At 39.9% G+C, this 14,093-nt stretch overlaps 1 protein-coding gene across 2 annotated transcripts in view; it reads right to left on the bottom strand.

Moving 5' to 3' along the window:
- RORB (RAR related orphan receptor B) overlaps nucleotides 1-14,093 on the bottom strand; it is a 191,800-nt gene that overhangs the window by 8,966 nt on the left and 168,741 nt on the right. For both annotated transcript variants that reach the window (XM_045840679.1, XM_045840678.1), the window contains exons 7-9: nucleotides 13,494-13,601; nucleotides 11,879-11,989; nucleotides 8,463-8,575 (exon numbers count right to left, since the gene is read on the bottom strand). In XM_045840679.1, the coding sequence (XP_045696635.1) occupies nucleotides 8,463-8,575; nucleotides 11,879-11,989; nucleotides 13,494-13,601 (332 nt within the window). The remainder of the gene's footprint in view (nucleotides 1-8,462; nucleotides 8,576-11,878; nucleotides 11,990-13,493; nucleotides 13,602-14,093) is intronic.

Below are 14,093 nucleotides of genomic sequence, written 5' to 3'. Positions count from 1 at the left end.
AAACCTGTGGTGCGTGCTATAGAAGAATGGTATTGGAAGTGGTGGATAATAGGATGTCCTGACCTCTTCTGGCAGGCCAGGGAAGGCTTCCCTTAGAAAGTGCCACTACAGTGGGCTTTGAAGGAAGAGTGAGAGCTAACTACATGCTGGGGCAGGGGTTATGTAATATGCCCCAGGAGCAAATGCAAAGATGCTCTGCTTGCTTGGGGCACTGGAAGGAACTGAAGGAAGTTCAGTGTCACTGGCATAGTGGACAAGCATGTTCAAGGATACAGCTGGAGAGGTGGCTATGGCCAGATGTCACAAGGTCTCAGTTTCATTGAGGTCTTTGTAAGGGTTTTAAGGAAAAAGGAAAAAAAAAAGACAGAAAGATGATCAGAATCTCTCATTCTGAAAGATTTGCTTTGGGCCCAGCATGGAAAACTGGGTATTTACTATGTTTTCATAGGTAAGGAATGTACAAGTGTCTACTTAACTAGAGTTCCTTGGGAAATTATTCAAGCTCTCTTAACCATCTGGTTCACACAGAAGGAGACTATAACAGTTTCAGAACACTTCTTGCACATTACAATTCTCCCTGAAATAGCTATTGAATGCAGAGAGGCTTTGAAAGCTTTCTATAATCATCTGCAGTTGAATTGATGATGTGCAGAGCTCCTGAAACTCTCAGAAGTAACTCCAGAAAGCTTGTGCATCTTTAGCATGCATAAAAATTGCTGGGGTGCTTCCTACACATGCAGATCGCTGGGATCTACGCCTAGGGATTATGTTTTTGTTGGTCTAGGAGGGGCTCAGACTCTATGTCTGAAATGAACATCCCGTGGGGATGCAGATGTACTGGGTCCCCGTTTGAGAAACACTGCTTCAGAAGTTCAAATCTTATATGTTTACAGCTGTGTTCCAAAACTGAAAAATAAATTCTTTATCATGTTCGAAACAGCCTGGTAGCTGAGTGTAAAGTTGGCAGCTTTTCAGGAAACAGGCAGGGAAGTTATACCTAGAGAGTGGAGAGTCCCTGGGCTTAGTTCTGTTACTTTGGTGAGGGACAGGTAATGACTTTCCTGAGCCCCCTGATGCACCAGAGAGGATTAGCCTAGTGATAAAGCAATACGGGTTGTGAAGCATGTCTGCATCCTGGATCTGCTATTTACAGCTAGGTGATCTTGGGCAGGTCACTTACCTCTCAGCTTTCTTATCTGTCAGATGGCAATCAGGGCAGCCCCCACCTCAGAGGGCTGTTGTGAGGGTTAAAGGGGCCAACACACGAACTGCCTAGAGCAGTGCCTGGCACAGAGCAGCGACACACATGTTAGGTGTCACACTTCCGTGCCGACAAAATGCTTCCTTCAAGGAGAGAAATGCATAGTCAAGGCCAGGCTTGTTTAGCCAGATGGGACGTAGGGCAAGACACCTGCTTAGTCCTGAACCAGAACCAAAGATTGAGCCTCTCTGTACATTATGTGTGAATACAAAATCAGTCATTTACTTTTACTGAAATAAAAGCAACACATTGATTTTCATGTTCTTGTAGCGATTAAAGTACATCGCTCATTTAATAAACTGTGATCCATAAAGTAGAACCCTAGGAACTAAAATTCTTAAAGCACCTTTCTGTTTCCTTAGGGAAGAAGCGGCGTGGGAAATTAAGTGTATGTATGAGAGGGGGCCTGAAACCCTTCTGCACTTGCTCATCTGCACTGGAATTATTTAACCCTGCATTTGGCTTCAGAAAGAGAATCTGGACAGACTCTTGCTTTTTTCCTGCCTAAAATTGGGTTTAAGAGGCACCTGATTTAGAAATTCATTTTCCCCTCTTCTATGGGATTGGGATTCCGTCCCTGATGCTCATCTGTAGAATGGGCTGAACGGTGAGAATAGCTTTTTGTGAACTAGGGACCACTTGGGACCACTTGGACAAGGAACACCGAGAAAGGCAAAGGGCTTCCTCAATCTCTGTGCTCTCAGAAGAGGCCGATTTAAAGGCACCCAATCAGCTGTGGAGATGGAGGTGCTGACAGGGGCATCCATCACTGTGGAGGCAGGGAGGGCCATGAGGCCGGGCGTGCGGAGGCAGCAGCAGCACTTGTCAGAGCCCAGAAGAGCCTGGTGGAGGGAGCAGCAGGCAGTCACTTATTGCTCATTAATATTATGTACTACCACTGGGGGACCCCCATTTCAAAGGGAGCTCCGAGCAGCCGCAGCAGCAGTTAATGGCTCAACAACTTTTTAAACAGCTGGGGAGGTGATCCAGAAGCACTTGGAGATGGAGGGGGTAGTCGATTTCAAATCATCATGAAATTTCTTCATGTTTAAATAATCCCTGTAGCAGGAGTAGACAGAGGGTCTGTAAAAAAGGCATTTTACCTCTCTCTCTTTCTTTTTCTTTTTTTTTTATAAGAAGGAAGCTTTAGCTTATACTTACAGGGGTCTAGAAGGAGGAAAATCAACTGTTCAAGGAGCGATAATAATTCTATGCCTCCTTCCAGAGGGTAGTTTTATGAGAAAAAATCCATAATTTTATGACTGGAGTATTTGAAGTTGAAAAAAATGAAACATGAAGAATGTAAAACTAGTGATCTTGTTCCTATGGGCTCCCCGGCCACCTAGATGCCCTCCAGCCTGATGCAGGAAGCCGACAAGGGCTCGATCAAAGTGTAAGAAACTTCTGGGGCACTGATACAAACAGGGCACACGTGAGGCTAAACACATCCATTTCACTTTTGAGCTTTTATTTAGTAACCTGGTAGTGTGATACTAGAAAGACAAACTTCTGTCTCTATATTGATGATGCAGTTTTGTTATTCTAATGCTAGAAACAGACTTAGGAATTAAGAAGTTAGTGAACCTTTTGGCTTGTGCCTCTCCCAGCTTGATGATCAGAGCTCGTCCTGGGAAGGCTGAAGCCTTCCAGATCTGAGAGGAGATGAACCTCAAAGGAACAGGCATCTCACCACATGGTGCAGCCATTCTTCTCGGCAGGGCATTCTGTTCTCATAGCTAATCTGAGATCTCCATTGCTTTTTCGTTAACATGGCATAACTTCAGGCTCATACCTGTGGAGGAAGAGATCTTCGAGGGCTGCAAGAGCTTAGAAAGACTATTTAATAATGATAGAAAAAGAAAATAGTAATAGCACTGCCGTCATCTTTCCTTGAAGGAATAATATTTTCTATAAAAGTATAGAAGAAAAGAGAAACCCCAGTTGGGGGCAGGTAACTTCCTGGCCAGCCAGGAATAGGAAAGAAGAGAGGGGTGACAGAGACTCTGAGCTCAGCCAAATACCTTCCCCACATAGACACCTCCACACCCTGGAAGAATCAGAAGGGGCTTATCAGCATAGAACTATGGGTCTGAAAACACCCAAAAGGGTGGTGTGGCCCCTGATTCCTGGAAAGGCAGCATCTATAGCACATGCCAAAGCACAAGCATTTGCACACAGTTTTGAGAAGTGAGTCAAAGGCATGGTACTCACTGAAGTGTTCTAGTTGTGTACACATAAAAATAACTCTCCCTCTAGGCTCTGCATATGGTGAGGTGAGCAGACTTTGTGGTCTGAGTTCTCCATGCCTGCCCGTTGGATATACACATATGTTGTCATGGAGTTTGCCACTTTCAAACTTCACAATCCAGCTTTGGGTAAGAACATACCTCCAGGAGTGTTGCATACATTTGTAGGCATGCTGGGAAACATATATATGCTATCTAACAATATTCTACAACTCTAATTACCCAAGAGACACAGCAGAAGGGGTTGAACTGGAGAAGACTACATTGAGAAGGCTCTAGCTATGACCTTGACAAAGAGGCTACTCTTAGGAAAGGGCTGGGAATTTGTACCTGGGGGCAGGATACAAGCAGACATGCAGACCCATGTTTGCCCTTGGCCGTGAGTACACTGCCTCAACCTGGCACTAGCTGGACTGGCTCCTTTTCTCCTTCTCCCTCTGTTGCTCTGTGCAGGGCCACAAGAATGGCAGACTTAGTGACTTGTAATAAGGAAGCCCACAGGCCAGAGAACAGAATCATCACTGGTCTTTGCAGTTCTAACATGCACAGCTTTCTCTCCCATCCTACCCCTCCCACAGAAGTCAGTGGTCACGCTATTATTAGCTGAGTGGAGAAAGAGCACCACCAGTTCCTAAGCCCAACAGCAGCCCTCACCCCAGGAAGTGAGGATCTCAAAGAGGGTCATCGCAGCACCTACAGGGCAAGGTGACAGGGACCCACTTTGAAGCCTGACAGGAATGCTGACTTCTGGACACAGGCTTTGTAAACACTGTATGCTTTGCAGCTTTGGGCCAGAGTATCAGCCTAGACTAAAACACCATATGCACAGAGTACTGATTTGAAGTACTTGGTGATATGAGTCTCTTTCCTCACTTATTGTAATGGAAGAACATCCACAGAATCTTAAAACTATCACACTGGACTGAGCATTGAAGGGCAAAAGAAGATCTTAAAGAGAAACCTCTATTTTTCTCTTTTTAAATCAAAGAATATGATGCTGAAGGGACTTCAATGACCATCCAGTGCAACTGACTCATTTCCCAGACAAGAAAAGTAAAGCCCAGAGAACAGATGGGCTGCCTCCCGTAGTCAGATGGGGCTTAGAAAATGTACATGTGTATAATAAATATATGTGTGTGGATTTTTTTTCATGAGCTTTAGTGAAAGTGACCAGTGTCATCTTATTTACTGGCTTTTCAAGTCCAGGTTCCAGCCAAACCCAACTCCTATTCATAGCTCAAATACACCTTGTACTCTCTTACCTCCATACCAGGTCCCCAATCACCTGGAATGCTTTGTCCCACCTCTCCACTCTCTCACCCCTCCAACTTTCATTTTTTGAAATAGTTTTCATCCATTGGTAATTAGCTCAAATATACCATCTCTTAGATAAAAATTCTCTGCCAAAATATAATTTCTTCTCTCCACAAACTATGTATTATGAACCACACAGCTTGCTTATGTTTAATCTCATTTTGTCTTCAAAATAACCATATGAGAGCAATACTGTCTACAGCCACATTCTACAGATGAGGAAACTGAGGCACAGAGAGGTTAAGTCACTTGTCCAGGGTTGCTCAGCGAGAAAATGGTTTTGATGGGTTATTACAAATATACTACATACTATCTGATGAGGAAAGAAAACTAGATTCTTTATTAGAGTATTTTTCCAGACAGACAAATAAATAAACAAGCTAATTAATATAGAGAGATTAAGACCTTTTAGTGAATGGACATACATTTCTGGAATTTCAAAACTTCCTTTGGTCCAAATTTGCTCAAAAGTAAAAGGTACTGCTACTTGAACTTTAATTTCAGGAGGTGGACATGTAGAAAGTGTGTTGGAGACTCTTCCTTCAGAACAAAGTACACTGACTGTGTGTGAGCCCTGTACCTCTCACCTGATGTCTGTTACTCCTGTTCAGGGTCAAACTGGGTGGGAGTACTCTTTGCACATTACACAGAAGGCAGATGTACCCCCACTGGGGATTTAACCTGAGCCCCTGTAGTTCGATACAACATTTGGGTATGTGCGCATTTTTTCTGGAGATAAGTTTCATAACGTTTATAGCCTAAAGGGTCTATAAATAACGTATAGTAAGAATGGTCCTCACTGTTTCAGAGGTATTGTGGAGACCTGAGAGCTCCATGACTATGAAGGCAGAAGGAGCATTTTTGAAAAAGTGAGGAGACTCTGTGGTAGGGTAGAATAAATTTCTTGGATTTAAATGAAACATTTATTCCATCTGGATACTGTGGTTTTGATGAGAGGGTATCCCTATTATGTCTGTGAAGACATCATCCTTAAATCATTCAAGCCATCAGGAACTCAAGAGACTTACCCATCCCCACCCCAGCACCTGACGAGTGATGAATCTGAGTCTTAGACAGATGGAGTGACTTATCCAAAGCTACACAGTTGAGAGCTGGGATAAATAAGAGTCCAGTTCTTATTTTGTTTCTTGATGCTTCCACATTAGTTTACATAACATCCAAGTAAAATGATGACTGATACAAGGAAGGGTCCATGCAAAAACCCAATACCCACACATGACCTGTGCAAGCAATGCTTTGTCATCTGGCTCCAGTGAATTTCACACAAGAAACTACCCTCTTCTAATGCTTTCTCTGGTTTCCAGCTTTGTGACATTATTTCTATAAGAAAAGAACTGAATTGATGTTAACTAGACTTATTGCAGTGGTCATTTTGCAATATATAATATAAATATCAAATCAGTATGTAATACACCCAAAACTATATAATGTTGTAAGTCAATTATATCTAAAAAAACTTAAAAAATAAAAGAATTGACTTATGTACTTTTCCCACTAAAGATGGTGAAGGGAGAATTAACCTGACTTACAGTCGGTGTTTCAATTTTTTTTCTTGCCATTAAATAACTTTCATTCTTCAATTTCTCTGTCTCCTTTCCATCTCAAATACCTTAGATGACCAGTACCAGGATAACAGAAGGTAAAAAATGGTTTAAGCATGAAAAACTTTTGTTTTTCAGATGAAATACTTCACTTTCTTTGATTTGTTTTCCTATAGCTGGGGTTCAGGTCCATCAATACCTTCTTTCCCTAAGGATGTTACTCTCCTCTCAATCTATTACAATCCACTAGTCTCCTTTTTAAAATGTACACTCCTTTAGGATAGTAATAAACACAAGGTCACAGTGTATTAGAATTCATGCAGTAAATGTATTTCATTTGAACATCAAAACCTACCTATACAGAAGTAAGGAATTATAATTTTTATTTTACACATGATGAAACCAGAGTTTTCTGAAAAGCAGAAAACACCCTTAAACAGAATAGCAACAACTTTCATCTAACTCTGGATTTTACCAAGACTTTAATTTTGGTGTGGTAAATATGGGGACAAAAGTTTATGGGAGATCCCAAATGCAAGAAACACTCCCCTTTAATTAACTAGATGTATTTATGCATATATATGCTAATTATGCAATTATAGAGACAAACACATATCTTCACAGTGCCATCTTTTCTGTCCAGAGTATCTGAAAGCATGTTGCTTTGCTCTTAACTGGGAGAAAACTGAAGTGCAGAGAGAAGGCGATTTGTTCTTTCCCACGTAGTGCAAAGTTACACCAAAGACAAATATCACTCTACAGTGTGGAAATGTTCTTCCTAGGATGTCTTAATTTAAATAAAATAGTATCATAATAGAGCAGGATATTCAACTCATTAAGGTTTTTTATAACAATACTCTCTATGTGCAAAGTAAAATCTGATAGTGTCTCCAATAGAGTCTTCCCTTCGTTTTTAAATAGAGAACTTCAAGAGCAGCGTGAGAGGGTTTTCCCATGAATAAGCTCCATTTCCTAACTGCTTACCCTCTCAAAAATTTCAGTTTTTAAGAGAGCAAGATTCTTGAAAGTCTGAAATAATTCTGGCTCTCAGAAATATTCCACTTCTTAAAAAAATCAGAGATACTTTAAAATCTAAAATAATGCTAAGTATCAATTATTAGAAAATTCTTTCTTCCTTTTTATTTATTTATTTATTTATTTATTTATTTATTTTTTAGAGAGGGAAGGGAAGGAGACAGAGAGAGAAACATCAATGTGCAGTTGCTGGGGGTCATGACTTGCAACCCAGGCATGTACCCTGAACTGGGAATCGAACCTGCAACACTTTGGTTCACAGCCCACGCTCAATCCACTGAGCTATGCCAGCCAGGGTTTCTTTCTTCCTTTTTATGATCACTTTACTTTGGTAAACAACTTTTCTCAGTACTCTTTTTAAACATCACTATTCTTAAGCTGAGTCAAGAAACTGATGGCATGTTGCTTGCTTTTACTCATGAGACACTTGTCATTTTGAAAGAACCCCAGGGCAAATCTTGAGTGAAGAGATTAGAAGTGAAGGGAACTTTACATGGAATCAGTCTAATCTACCATTCTGAGTAGCACCATCATTTACAATATACCTGAGAGGAAGGCAAGCAGCACCTATTAGAATATGGCTAATGACGGGGAGCGCTCTGCTTCACACAGTCTGTTCAGTAACCGTCAGCGTTTCATAGTTATTCCTTATTTTGAGTAAAAATCTACCTCCTCTTACCTTTCTTAGACCTGACTCCTACGTGGCACAAAATCTCCACTTGTGTCTGTCACAAATGAATTCTGAGGAGTTGATTCCTTGCTTCGAACTTTTCGTTTTTCAGATGAAATACCTCATTTTCTTTGATTTGTTTTCCTATAGCTGGGGTTCAGGTCCATCAATATCTTCTTTCCCTAAGGACGTCATTCTCCTTTCAATCTATTGCAATTTACTAGTCTCTCTTTTAAAACGTGTACCTCAAAATTATGCACCTTTGGTAACTTCTAGAAATTGGTTTGCTGAGAAACATCTCTTGCTTTATACAACTAGGCCTCCTTTGCTCATTGTACTCTTAGTGAGAGTGGGTCTGAGGTCTGAGGACCTACCTTTGCCAAGGTCTCATCATCCAGGTGATTCTTCTGAATCACATGTTGAAGTGCAAAATAAATCTTTTCCTGAAGCTTCTGGACCTTCCTTGGTTCTATCAGCCAGGCTCGATCTGACAAAGGAAAAGAATGGGTCAGAAGGGGAGGGAATGTAAGCTTTGTTTTTTTTTCACCTACATATACAAAGACTGAGTTTCAGATCCACTTCAAATTAGTTCTAAATTGCTTCTGGAGTCATGTAATTTTCTATAGAAGACATCAATATTTTATAAGCAATTATATGATGACATGAATCCCCAATACATTGACATAGAAAACCAGAATGGAGGCAAGGACCCAATGATTAAATAAACTCCTTCATGTTTATTACAGTGTGACAATTTTTATCTCATATACTTTCTGGACATGTGCTGAGATTTTCTTTCAAAGTGGAAGTTAATAATTTGTGAAGAGATGAATTAAAAAAGTGAGGAAAATGTATTGTATAGGAATATTTTTGGTGTTCAGTTTGTCCCTTCCCTTTCATAGGTTATGTTGCCATTTCTACAGCATAAACATAAACCAGTTTAAAGAATTTAATCCCGAGTCCTCTTTTTCTATATTGAATTTTTAAATGGTGAATAGGATAAGCCCTCTATTATTTTCTCCCTTCCTCCTTTCCCCCATTTTTCTTTCCCCCTCCCTCTTTTCATTCCCTTCTTCCCTCCCTTTCTCCTTCTTTCCTTCCTTTCTTCCTAGAAGCTTTAGACACCATGGTGACAAAATTCAGCCCAGCATCAATGTCTTAGGTTGGAACTTCAATGGAGAAACACATGGAGTCTCCAAATGCTGAACAAATACTCATGGAAAAGAACCTGGACATGATTCTTCTGAACACAGTTCAGGTCAGGTGAGAAACTCGATTCTGTAATCCTAGACAGGGCGAGAACAAGTCTAGCCAACAGTTAAGCAAACCCTTACGTAAGAGAGCACAAAAGCCTTCAGTTGACAATTGTCAGTCAGAATAAATTAAGTTTCCCTCCCTCTCCCTTCTCTAAACTATCTGGAACTGAATAGACAGTGGTCATTATGGCAAGAACCTGGGGGAAGGGTGGGGGTCTGGCGTGAGGGGGAGCCTGTACATGCTGGAAATCTGTCTTCCCTCTTTTTTTAAATATGGCCCTGGGCCAGAGAGGGAAACAAGGCATTTGGAACAGCGAAGGACTTTGAGTGTGGGTCTGTTATCAGGGTTGGAAGATTCACCATTAGGTAGAGTAAGTCAAGTACAGTGCTTCCAAACTCAGCAGAATTTGATGGCCACGGCACATCCTTTCTAGAGAAAGGCACATAGTTCAATTGACTCCCGATTCATAGGTACAAGCTTGCCTTCCTTCTGGAGTAGTTATCTTTAAGGAATATTTAGGTTTGATATATCATGTCTTAAATATTTGTTGTTAGGAATTTACTGACTTGCCACAAACATACCTACAGAGGACAATGAATTTTGCAACACCTCCTCTGAGCAAGCAGGAACTAGCTTGAAAACACCTTCCTCATCCGAGACCCACAGGCTTAGAATTAGCGTTCTATTAGCCTATACTGTATGGCAACAATCAAATACAGTGAGGAAATGGTAGGAGCAAAATTATTTGGCATTTGGTTGCTACCAGAAGTAAATATTTCTCATACTTCTTCCATTTAGCTTTGTGTTTCTAGGCCTGGGAAATAATTTTTTTTTAAAGGAACAGCTTGATATTTAGAGCCACAAAAGAAACTGTGGCTCCGAATGATAACAAATTTCCATTTTTGATAAAGTAGCTGAGAAAAAAATCAGAAGCAAATGGAAAAGATCTTCAAATTATTAAAAAATAAATATATAAAGCCTAACTGATAAAAAGTGTAGAGGCTGGTATCATTGGTAGGCACAGCTAGAACTATATGTCAAAGCGTACCATCGTAGGTAAGGCTGATTTCTTCCAGTCTCCCTGAAAAATATGTTATGGTATAAGAAAAGAGTTCTGGTCTCTAGAGACAAGTGGGTTACAGAAGGATGATTCTATCAATGGTGAAAATTAGCAGGAATGTGTCTATCTTTCAGGGGAGAACTGTCAAGGACACTGCTGTCCCTTGACCCCAAATCTAACTACAGAGACAGCTGAGTGAGTGACTCTGAATTCTCATTCTGGTTGAAGAAGGAGCCATGTATATATTAGGATTCTATACATTTTTAAGCTGGCATATATTTTTAAAGAGTATCTCGCCCCAGCTGGTGTGGCTCAGTGGATTGAGTACAGGCCTGAGAAACAAAGAATCACTGGTTCGATTCCCAGTCAGGGCACATGCCTGGGTTGCAGGTCAGGTCCCCAATAGCGGGTGCATGGGAGGCAACCACACATTGAAGTTTCTCTCCTTCTTTCTCTCTTCCCCTCTCTAAAAAATAAATAAATATTTCTTAAAAAAATTAAAAGTATCTCAGTTGCTGCAGTTCTATTTGATCTATAAATGTTGCCCTTTACCTTCTTTGAAAACTTTTTGCTATTTCATTGCATTTTAGAGCTAGACTAGGTCTTTATTATGAGGAAACTGAGGCTCTCAGGGGGTCAAGTGTTTAAGGTCATACAGATTAAAGGTGACAGAGCTTGAGCTAGAATGTTCTGGTCTTAATAGAAGCCATTTTTTTCTTTCTTGTCCTCACCTCCTTTTAAAGCTGCTAATCTGGCTAAAGATAGGTAAACAAAAATAGAAGCACCACCATTTGTCTGAAATGAGTACATCAACATAATTGGAGAGGAGAGGAGAAAGTATATGTTTTATTTATTTTAGTCCCTACAATGGATCTTTCATTCAGGTGTATTTCTACTAAGCTTCACCTTACTGGACATTTTTTCCCTATATCCTTTATTTTTAAAATCAAAATGAACTTAGTTATAACAAGTCACTATCAATTTTTATTTATCTTTTTTAAAAAAGATTTTATTTATTTTTAGAGACAGAGGAAGGGTGGGAAAAAGAGAGGGGGAGAAACATCAATGTGTGGTTGCCTCTTGCATGCCTTTTACTAGAGACCTGGCCTGCAACTCAGACATATGTCCTGCCTGGGAATCGAACCAGTGACCCCTGGGTTCACAGGCTGGCACTCAATCCACTAAGCCACACCAGCCAGGGCAGTTTTTATTTATGTTTTAAGGAATCATTTTACTTCTCTGAATCTGGAGTGACCCTTACCATATACTCTATTCTTGTTTTTTTGAGACATAATTGGTCATTTAATTTGAGACTGCTTTCCTTTAAATTGCCCCCAGATATCACAAGCTTGCTAAAGAAAACATGGTTCTTTTAAAGTTTCACTTGAGCACTTTGGCTGAGGTAGGTGTAATCCATGTGAAAGAGAGTAAAACAGGTTGAAAAGAAAAGGTAAAGACCTCAGTCTTCCCTACCTGGAGATATCAGAACAGCAGATGAGAACAAAGCAATCTCCTCTTCAGTCAGCTGCAAGGAACATAAATTCTTTGCAAAGTCAAATGCTTCATTCACTAGGTCATCAGAACCTATAAAAGAAGGCAAATTAAATGAAAATACTTGATCAGAATGGGCACTAGAAAGAAAAGTTTCATAATCAAAAAGTTATTCAAGGATTCACCTGCTGTGCACACAGAAAAAATATTTTCAAGTTTCTATCCATTAAAAGTGATTTAGTAATCATTATAGAATGAGGAAACTGGGCAACATTTGACCAGGTAATGAAAGATAATTTTATTAATGAGGGGCACATGGAAATGGTGTGTGCCTATTGTAATATCCAAGTGGGAATACATAGCCCAAATCTAATTGTATAGGTTTGAAATTAGTTTCAACTAAAGAATTTAAATAAATGATTTGGGGATTCTTTAGTTTAAAGATAGCATTCACAGAAAACATTATGTATAAAGAAGTCAGGGCTATCGATCAGTCTTGGTGGCTCGTGAGCCTGGCAATGTAGGGTGTCCAGGGTCCTCAAACTGAGATGTTAAAAACCAGTAGAACAGAAATAAGGTATTTTTCAATTTGGTAACTTCCTGGAAATTTTATTGAAGAACAAACAGCTCAGTTGTTTAGCCATTGTGAATTTTGGCAAAATAATGCTTCATCCCTACAACAATCCTTGGTAAATGTTTATTTTATGAAGCTGGAAATATACTCAAGTTGCTTGCCAAGGCTTTTCCTCCTTTCTTGAAAATCTAGCCTTGGAGATGATATGGATGTGTATCAACTGCAGAAGGTGACACTGCCAGCCCTGATGGTGCTGTTGGCTACCATATCACCTAACAGCACAAGAGGTCAAAGGCCATTGGCCTTCTTAGATGTCTGAGTGTAGGATATGGAACAAAAGCTACTGTCCGTCATTAAAATTTTCCTGGCATTAGCCCATCTTTGCTAACATTCTTCTTACCCATGTCGTGCACTGATGACTGGATGTAAATGATACCCAACACTTCCAGAGACTGACTCTGATCGTGCCCTCCCATGAGCGTGGCCTGGGGGTCGTTTTGGGCAGGCTGACACCCATTCTGTCTGTGATCCCAGACTTCAGTTATTAACAGGTGAGAGTCACTAGTCACTTCTCTGAGTGAGAAACAAATGAAGGAGTTCTTCCTTTAAATACCTTAACTAATGATTATGAATCCACATAAAAAATGTAAGAGGTCACCCTGTGGATCAATAGTGGTCTACATAATATACTTTGTGAAGCAGTAAGCTAGAAGGCAAAAGAAAAACTGGCCCTGCAAAGAATGACCTCCTGCATCCTCAATCTTTTAGAAAGAGTCTTTATTGATTTCCAAGTGAGTCATGGTCAGTCTCAGTAGGAACCATGGTTCTCTCCTTCCTTTGATATTTGGATGCATAATTATAAGATCTGAAGAGTTAAATAAAAACATTGGAGGCTCAACCCTTATTCAAAGTTAAATACTAGTACATGTTCAAGAATCAATGTATTTCATTTCCCAATTTCAAGCTAAGTGGAGAAGTTGATGGTAGTTAATAAAATTGTGTCATCATCAAAGGTAAACTTACCTAAGGCTTTGAACATTTGCATTCCTCCATATTTTCCTTCAAACAGAACAGTGTTGTTTAATGGGTTGAAGGCACGGCACATTCTCACTAAAACTACTTCCAAACAACCTATGAGTGAGAAAAAACTATGTATAATATATGCAGTCATAAAGTGGTTGTTATTGTATATAGGTCAAGAGACTTTCATAAACTTTAAAACATGCATACAGACACATATAGACACACACATACAGAAATCCTTCAAGATTCTTTACCAAGGAAAAAACACCTATTTTAGAAATAAAGCTCTCCTGATGCTTATGTGAAGAATTAAAGATAAAAATATACTTTCAAGATGGCTAAAATGGAGGGAAGAAACATTTTTAAAAGCTATATTGCTTTCTATTTTCTGACTAATATTAAAGTTAGTTTCAACTCTTGAATTCACCAGTGATGGTAAATGACCCAGAAAGGAGCTTTGTGGCAGGCAAGCCCAGTCTGTTAACTTTTGTGGATGTTTTGATATGGGGAAAAGTAGCTGTCTGTTTCCATTTTTCACATACTCTTGTATGTTCCAGCACATGGTGACTTGAAATAGGAATTCCCACAGTGTGTTTCTTA

This window comes from Phyllostomus hastatus, unplaced genomic scaffold (genome assembly GCF_019186645.2).
Source record: "Phyllostomus hastatus isolate PE091 unplaced genomic scaffold, TTU_PhHast_1.1 phas_contig_34, whole genome shotgun sequence".
NCBI classification, from domain to species: domain Eukaryota; kingdom Metazoa; phylum Chordata; class Mammalia; order Chiroptera; family Phyllostomidae; genus Phyllostomus; species Phyllostomus hastatus.
The sequence above is the reverse complement of the archived record's forward strand: the minus strand, read 5'-3'. Positions and strand labels throughout refer to the sequence as shown.